Raw genomic sequence first — 9,018 nt, 5'->3', positions numbered from 1 at the left:
CGTGCTAGTGAGATTTCTTCCCCTTTTTGACTGGCTGGGGCTTATTTGAAACATGGATCTAGTCCGCATTCATTTGGATTTGGCAACTCCTTTCGTTTTCAGCCGACTCCTACTCCATTGCTATCTTTTTTCAGTATGATGTTTTCTGCCTGTTTCCGCATAGTTTGTGCTGATTGAAAATCTTTGTTGTTTAGGTTTGAAGGCATGAGGGGAGATCGCATCAACGATCCTTGAACATTAGCTCTGATGAGAGCGCGGACAGCAGCTCTGATGAAGCTCTGGACACGAGCTCTGATGAACCCGCGTACACCAGCTCTGATGAAGGTGTGGACACGAGCTCTGATGAACGGGCGTACAACAGCTCTGATGATGGCGTGGACACAAGCTCTGATGAAGGTAATTTTAGTAATGGTAAACATCAGACATTTAATCTAATAAAATGTGTCCATGATCTGTACTTTAGTCATTTGCGCTTATGGGCCATTTGTTTGTTGAATTATTGAGGCATGTGCTACCGTATGAAGAAAAAGAAGGTTCAGAAGACATGCAAGGATGTGTGTGACTGCCCTAGAGAGTACTCAGTTGGTAAGGACTAATGCTAGATAATCCAAAGTGTTTCTTTCTATAGATAGGAAATTAATTATTTTACTTTTATTGTTAGGATATGATCCTAATTCTAAAGCCGACTGGATGTATTCAAAGAAATTTATGATGTCAAAGTGTGCTCGAAAGCGTCTTAGCTGCTATGTTCGTTCTGTTAAGCCTGCTATTAGGCACTATGTGTGTGAGATGAACAAGACTTTTACCAAAGCTGGGCAGAGAATGGTGAGAAGCGAATTTATTTGCCTATATGTGTATTTTGCCTGCTCTATCAATCATAATGTATAACTATAAGTCTGTTGAATGCTTGTAGTACTTCTCTACTTTGTTCACTGAGAAGCACCTCATGAAGTTTCTCTCCAGTCCGGTTGACCGAATGCGGATTAAGCTTTCATCTGGGCGTTGTTTAACCTATGTTCGACTGATAAAAGGGGTTGACAAGAGGGTTGCTATAACACATAACTGGAGCCGCTTTGCGGAAAGAGCGAAGCTAAAAGAACGGGAAATCTGTGTCTTTTCTCTCCGACATTGCAAGGAGGTGCCAGAGTTCACTGTGCACAAAATCTGAAGAGGTTGGTGTATGGAACATAATTTTATTTCTGAAAGAAATATTTAGTTTATTTCCTAGTCTAAGTAAGTATGGGTTTTTGTAGGTTTCTGTGATGCAGTTTGGAAGTAGGAAGATGGGAAGGTGTTCTGCAAGGACATGTAGATATGTTCTCTAGTATGATGGTATGCCTATGTTTAGTAATGTTCAGTCGTTTGATAGACTATGGTCGGGTTTGTTGGGCCAAGGGAACCAGGATGCTTTTCTTTTGGCAGTAATGTATCCTCTATGCTATCTATGTAATGTAATGATGATGAAGACTCTAAACTATTAGTGAGCTATATGCGTTTTCCTAACATTGTAGTTCTGTTTGTCTGAAGTAATTAAGCATACGCACATAGACATAGCATAGTTAGTACATGGGATTTCATAAGATAGGATTAAAGTTTTGGCTGCATGAAAATACTCCCCACAAAGGATAATAAGTTTTGGTAATGCCTTTGAGCTAGCTTTCAAAAGTATCCTGGTCGACGTTGTTGCTTGGGTTTACAGCTCATTGCCATGGTCGAACAACGCTCTTTTTGCACTTCTTTTTCCATACACCCTGCATACAGTGCTTTGTTGGTTGGTCAAAGAGGAAGATAGTTGATTTAGTAGGTTTTTCTTGTGAGTGTTTTACCTAGTAGTTCCGTTGCCTGCGATTTTCGGGTCCAGCTTGCTGGTGGCAGGAAAGAGGTTAGAGATCACTTCAGCTGGCGGTGTGTTCGTTGTGCTGCCATTGAACTGTGGTTCTTCTTCAGGTGTTGGAACCAATTCATCATCGGGTTCTTGAAACTTGTTATGAGATATACATGGACTATTTTTTGTATGTGTAAAACTGGTACACAAACTAAGACAAAAGTATGTCTAATATACCTCAAGAAGCGGTGTATTTGGACTGTCATCGTTGGATGAAAGCAGCAATGTTAATGGTTGCACCCTATCTCTTTCCATGGCTTTGACTTGTTTTTTAAGCTGCATAGTAGATTGCTCAAAACCCCATGACCAGGATGTTGCTTGTAGAAGTTCTCTTCTACACTTCTTTAGGGGTTGTAGGTTTGCATCATCAAATACTACTATGTTGTTTTCTTGTAGATAGCTTATTGCAGCTACATTAGCTGATTCAGCAGCTTCGAGGGATGTAGTTTTGAAATCCCCATAAAAAAATTGGTTCTCTGGCTGCCCAGCCTCTATGAGGTGGTAAGTTGATTGAAAGAGAGGCAATTAGGCCATGCTCTCACATGTCAAGTATGTCATGGTCAGTTATTTGCAGCTTAAGAGTGTTCGTGGCTTGTTGAAGAATGTAATGTTTGCTTATGTTGACATGGGTTGGCGACATTGGCAAGTTGTAAATCAGGCATGAATCACGCAAATGCACAAAGATGTCATTGCATAAATGCTTTAATCGACTATATAAATAGGAAGTAAATTACCCAATTGTCTTGAGGCACGTATCTGTGGAAGGCCCCTGACCATGAGTTCTTCGTCCAATGGAGAATCCGGATTCTCTCTCGCCATATCCTTGCACTGGATGCGTGGTTTACGGAGTTGGAAGATAGAGGCGGCTCGGGGGGAGGTAGATCGAACTGGAAATGGATGCGGCTGATAGAAACCCTAGAATCTGTGAGTTGGAGCCAGTGTGCTTGCTGTATATGGACTGCTGTGGGCTTGTCAAGGGTTTTCAGTGCGGCCTGATATGGACACCAGGCCCAAGGCTTTATTCATTTTTTTAGCACGTGTATTTTAGAATATGATTCCACTTTCACAGCCGTGCGATCGAATTTTCACAGGCAGATAGAAACGAGCTATTTTGCATTGCATTAGCGAATCTAGTTTTGCTATCTACAGAAACAGGAATTGTATACGCAATAGGAATCCTGTAGTATATTGATGGCCTTGGCTATGCCAGTTATAGAGACATACATGGCACTAAAAATTAAATAAAAAGTCACACAGACATAAACGGTACAAGCAACAGAGTCTTAACAGGGCCATCATTACTTCGTACATAGTCTTCGCAAGTCTTACACAGACAGAGAAATATAATTATACATTACGGTTAATCTATGCGGTTAAACAAAAGGATCGAAATAGACTACAATTCTAAAACGTCTGGTTTAGGATCCATTCTTGTAGAACAGAACTCTAGAAACCTCTCCTAATGCTTTTTAGTTGCTTTTCTGATTTGAGCACCCTGCGCTTGAGCCTTTCTGTTGTCTTCTCAATGTTGTTAAGAGGTTCGTTCATAAGTTGATCCATGGGTTCTTTCCCAGATGATCTGTTGAGCGGTCACATTGCATATATGATCAGATAATCCATGCATGTATCTTGTAAGAACGAACCAGCCCATAGCATTTTTCTTGTTCTTATACCTAGCCATCATTAATCTGTTCTTGATGGATTTGTTCTTCGCCTTTGTTTTCTGCTTGTTATACTTCACCACTGCTAGCTCATGCTTTAGAGACTGATTTTCCTCATCCAGTTTCTTCATGTTGTTGTAATTGTAGTCTCTTAGTTCGGTCTTAACCATGCATTTTATGTATCCAATTGCCTCCATGGTAGCACTGTCCTCTGACATTGCATGATCGATACATTGTACCCCGGGAGTAGCCATATGACTGCCATGATCTTCAACATATGATGTGGGCGTATGGAAAAAAACAGTGACGCATACTCTATCATCGTCACATGCTTTGCTTCGATATTCAGCTGCTGGAAGTTCTAAAGTCTATAAAAGAACATCTAGCATCATCCTGTAAGGGATTTTGATCATCGGTGGTATGGCCTGTGATTTTAAACGGATGTCATTAGGCGTGAGGGCATGAATCATATTTCGGCAGGTAAAAGCTTTTACAAGGGAAAGTGTACTTTGAATAACCCAAGCAGAACTAACACCATATTAGTTTTTGCTATGGTAACAGCTGAATGAAGATAACTAATTTATCCTGGACAACTTTATGCACAAGAGCATAAGGTATGCACCGACGGTGTAGACCACAACATTCACTACCTGGTAGGTTCTAATTATCACAAGCATGAATTAATGACTATCACAAGTGTGAATTGAATCCTGAATGGAATGTATAAACAGGAGTATTGCGCCTGTATGAAACAAAAAGACACACATCTAACACTGAAATAATGCAGGAAGCTCTCTAGTACTGTGCCTATATGAAACAAAAAGACTTTGGTGTGTGCTTGTATGGAAGTATTTGGTGTATTCTTTTTAGATGACCACGCCAGCATTGGTTTTCATGGTTCAAAATTTGCCTTGCTGAGTGGTGTCAGTACAGGCATATCTTTTAGCCTGCTTAAAACTTCATGACACTAAGAAATAGTTTTCATAATAAGCCCACGAAGCTTAAACTACGAATCTTCCTGAGAGGAAATAGGCACAGAAAAAGTATCCACAACAGATGACTAAAGTATCAGTTGTTTTCTACTATATAACCACCAACCTCATAGCGGGGCTGCGAATTCTCATACTGAGTGTAGACCTCTTCCATGCCTGCCATCTCCTCTGCATCAAAAATTGGAACAGCTTCAGTGCATACCAAGGAAAATCATTCTGGTCAAAGGAATGCTTTTTTATTTTTCTGAAAGAAAGCCACCTCAAGCAGCTGGCCTTCAGATTGGTTATTGTTGGAGTATTCTTCATCCGGAGAAAACCTGGAATGTATCTCCTCTGCATCCAGCGGCATCTCCTGTGAAATCAGGTAGATAGATTAAGCACCGACCATAGGTGCAAGCTTAATCAGAAAGAGGGCACATAGATCTGCGGCTACATCACTGAATTGTAAGGGTAGTTACATGTGGTCCTGCTGAGGAGTTCTCCGGGCATCCAGATGCTGAAACACATGGAGAAACAATGGTTAGTAATATTGACTGCGCTCGCGCCGGTGTGGTCATTGTTTGGGAGCGAGGCACTGAACGTGTGGGAGAGAACACTCTGCTGATCTAGGGTTTCATTTGGCTGCCTTCATAGCAATATATGATATGTCTATATGGGCCTTTTGGCTGGGCTATTGTCTCTAGGCCCATACACCACAACTTTCAAGGGCCTCCATAGTAGTAGTTGGAAAGCAAAAAATGTGAATAGAAAGGTACACAGAGGGCCACTATAATTGTTCATCGCAAGTAATAGAAAAGAGAAGCAGGTAATACAGGTCTTAAACTGGCATTACAGTTTGAAAATAAAAATACACTGGTGGCATAGTAAGGTTGCTTGCTAATAAGACATTTGTAATAGGTAGTTGAAGTTTTTGATCTTCTCCCCTATTTGATGTATAGCAGTTTGCTCAGAGAGCAGAATACATCAACTTTTGTAGGCTTCATCACAGCAATATTCCTGTGGGAAATGAAGAAATAAGTTAACTGCTATATCATAGGACCTTGTCAGTATGTGTACATAAATTGACTCACACATATAGTATACCGTAGTTTTCCAGCATAGTTGGAGATCAAACCGTTATCTTTGCCTGTCGCGTGTACAGCGCCATGTAATGATGTCCTGTATGCATATAGTCTGATTCGCATCCACGTGGCGTTATGTAGATGGTAATATAATTTGGGATATCAATCACGCTGTCAACCTAGCCAAAACAGTCATATCTAAGTGTATTTATGAAGCCCTGTCCAGGCAAACCATTCTCTTCAACCAAGAAAAACGGGCTCAACAGCTGGCTTGCTATTTCATGTCGGAGGATTCCAGCCGGAAGTTCACTTATACTCACACGAATAAATCGGGTAAGTGAAATTTGCTGGCCACCATAAGAAGAACACCAAGGAATAGCCCTGAAGATGTGGCCGCCTAGCTCAATGTGTCCCCTTGCCAGAACAGTTGATCTGAATGCTGCAAATGTAGCATACTGAACACCCCCTTGATAGTATACAAGGAAAGCATCAAAGCTAATTGGCTTCACCATGACGTATCTTGACGCTGGTATATACGAATGACCGCAGAAAATATTTCATTTGTGTCTATGGGTTCAACACCGTCTTCTCGTTTAAGGATTATAGAATGTGATAGCTCTTGGAATCTATCGGGGTCGACCTCCGTGTCTTGAAGAAAACAGTGTGGGGCAGTAGCATCGACGGTGATGTCCTGAGCATTTGGCACAGGTGGTAATGGCTCAATGGGCCTCATTATCTTGCTGAGAGGGTTTTTAAGCACACTAATAAGCACTGTGAACATGTCCAGGTGGATCCCTATTGCTGTGTTTGCTGGATCCCTAAACCTACGTCTGATCTTGATATTCATCCGCAATGGCACATTTTCTGGCGCGTCTGTCCAACAGATGCACCGGAATGTGAGAAGATCATTATAGGTGATTGTGTCAGGGTAAAGCTCAGAGACGACACAATATGGATGCAGCATAAAATCCACTGTCTTGAATGTCCAAAGATGCAGCGGGAGGTTTGTTATTTCAACTAAAACCTGGGATCCAGCATGATTATCATTGAAATCATAGGCTGGTGTGCCACAAAATGTTGAGTTTTCATCTGCACAGAGGGTGGTAAAGTATATATTACCCAGGTTAAGCTTCTGTTCAGATTGAAGGAACTCGACTGCTTGTTTGTTCTGCTGCTTGTTTGGGATGCTAATTAAGAACTCCTAGTCAGGAGTATCAATAGTAACAATTTCATCGCACTTAAGCTGAAAAGCTTTAGCCAATGCATCATCAAAGTGCCTTCGTGCAGTTCTACTATCAGGAGAGAAAATGATTTGGAAATGGTAGTGTGTCCGGATCTCTGGGCATTTTGTTTCACCATATGAAAGAAAAGCTCTTGTAATATTTCTTCTGAAACAGACAGACGAGGACGAAATACCTAGCAAGATTATAAAATAGTTTAGACTATCCGCCATCTTAGGCGCTGAGAAAGGACGACTGGATCTAAGAATACAGGGGCAGCGGCTGAGCTTAGAGGAATAGGGAAAGAATGGAATCTACCTTGAACTGAAATGGCAGTATAGGATGCAGCTTCATCAGTTGAAGAAGACGCCATAAGCCCAGGGCACCAAGAGATGTAGCGACGGAAGAAACCCTAGAAATGGATGCGCAGAGAGTGTGACGGCGGGATTGGTGGGGTGGAGTAAGAGAGTGTGCAGGTTATGGGGGACAACACATAGGCCAGTCTTCAGCCACACAACCCACACCTCGTCTGGATATGAGGCACGGCCAAGAATGGGCCTACTGGGCCGAAGTAAAAACAGGAATGGGCCAGAGCCTTAAAGGCTATGATAAAAAGGAGGAGATGACCAGAGTCTAAAACAGAGGGGAGACAAAATCATCTATGAAAAGAAGAAATCATCTGCAGACTATGGGGCAGCATATCACGCATAAAAAAGGCAAATGATAATCGAACAGCACACACATAATAGGCTAGAGTTCACTTGATTATATAGAGGAGTTATTTGTTTTGTCGTGCTTTGACACTGCTACTTGAGCAGCCAAAGACTTTTTAGCACACAGACATATAAATAGAGGAGTTTTAGACATGCTTCGTAAGAAGCATACAACCACACCAAGGTCTATGCAAGAAGCATACACGGCAACGGACTCTGCTTGTAGCTGGTCAAAGAGCATTGTGATGGAGTGTTGTCGAGAGCGAAGCTAGATGCATAAACCGCCATCTTTCTCCTTCGATCTTGCTGAGGAGAAGCTAATGTACATAGGATAGATAACCTACAGCAGAATGCAAAGTTTCAGAAACCAGTTCCAAGTATGAGAATGGCAAAACAAGTCCAAGAACAGTAGTATATAGGGAAATTGTGGTGTACTCATAGATATTTTAAGGTTGCATAGGCAGGGCAAAGGAGTCACTGTTGCTTTATTTTCTTCCCTCCTCCAGCTCCTTTTCCAGCAACGGGGTTCCTTTATTTCAAGGTGTGTCAGTCAAAAATAAATAAGCGGGATGCTATACACAGGTTTGGAAACCAGCTATATTAATGGAACGTAAGAAGCAGTACTTACTTCTTGTTTTTCTGAAGTGGACTCTTATCATCTTTTGCATCAGCAGCACCAGAAGGATCTTCAGCCTTTTCATCATCGTTCACCTGGAGCACCCAACATACACATAAGCTTGATAATAGAGAGATATAGCATATTGATATTGGATGGTTATTAGGTTATACAATAGTAAGATTTTGCCTTGACACCTGTGTATCAATGTGTGACTATGCTGCTCATTTACTGAACGTATATCGTGCATTTATAGTATTATGCGTTAGTTAGCACATGTGTGTTAACAGGTATCTCAGGCGGAGCAGAGAAATATTTACCGTGACTATTTCGTCACACTTCTTTGGAGGATCTTGTGCCAGAGGGAGCTTCTTGTCATTGCCGATAAATAAAGCACGCCTGGTCCTGCTGGGTGGGCATGGTGATTTGCTAGAAAAGAAAATACGATCATAAATGTAAGCAAGTATTAGAAAATACTGCATTAGTCCTTTCTAAAGAGGCATACCCTGGAGATGTAGATGAAAGGAGACCAACACTGAGCTTTGAAGTTGGTGTCTGCATCTCGGTGTAAAAAAAGGAAATGAGAAGAACTGGATTAGTTTGTGGGCATCTTGATTGAATAAATCGAAAGAAAGATGGTAGACTAAGAAAAAAAAACACCGCGCCTGTAGGTGATGGAAAAGTTATAGCAGGGCTCCCCGACGAGCTGCCAGGCTGGGCTTGCTTGATGCTTGGGGTACTGGGTGTAAACATCTCAGATGGTACTGGACTGTCAGTGAGGGAAGCAGAGGATGATGCTCTAGATGATCCAGGGACATAGTCAAAGGCAGATGAGCTTAACTCAGGCTTGTAGGTTTCCATAATTTTCAC

At 41.6% G+C, this 9,018-nt stretch overlaps 1 protein-coding gene across 1 annotated transcript; it reads left to right on the top strand.

The window, feature by feature from the left end:
- Positions 1-200: 200 nt before the first annotated feature.
- LOC119319214 (B3 domain-containing protein Os03g0164300-like) lies at positions 201-1,519 on the top strand. Its single transcript, XM_037593701.1, has 5 exons — positions 201-396; positions 505-585; positions 662-825; positions 914-1,172; positions 1,254-1,519. The coding sequence occupies exons 2-4, from the start codon at positions 507-509 to the stop codon at positions 1,166-1,168; spliced, it is 498 nt and encodes a 165-aa protein (XP_037449598.1). The 5' UTR covers positions 201-396; positions 505-506; the 3' UTR covers positions 1,169-1,172; positions 1,254-1,519.
- The last annotated feature ends 7,499 nt before the right edge of the window (positions 1,520-9,018 follow it).

This window comes from Triticum dicoccoides, chromosome 6A (assembly GCF_002162155.2).
Source record: "Triticum dicoccoides isolate Atlit2015 ecotype Zavitan chromosome 6A, WEW_v2.0, whole genome shotgun sequence".
NCBI classification, from domain to species: Eukaryota; Viridiplantae; Streptophyta; class Magnoliopsida; order Poales; family Poaceae; genus Triticum; species Triticum dicoccoides.
This window is presented reverse-complemented; position numbering and strand designations above follow the sequence as displayed.

What these genes read in the sequence shown, in the direction of transcription:
- LOC119319214 (XM_037593701.1), top strand. Translation starts at nt 507, where the DNA reads ATGTGCTACCGTATGAAGAAAAAGAAGGTTCAGAAGACATGCAAGGAT. An exon ending in CCCTAGAGAGTACTCAGTTG is followed by an intron (nt 586 to 661) that starts GTAAGGACTAAT and finishes TTTTATTGTTAG; the next exon opens with GATATGATCCTAATTCTAAA. An exon ending in CCAAAGCTGGGCAGAGAATG is followed by an intron (nt 826 to 913) that starts GTGAGAAGCGAA and finishes GAATGCTTGTAG; the next exon opens with TACTTCTCTACTTTGTTCAC.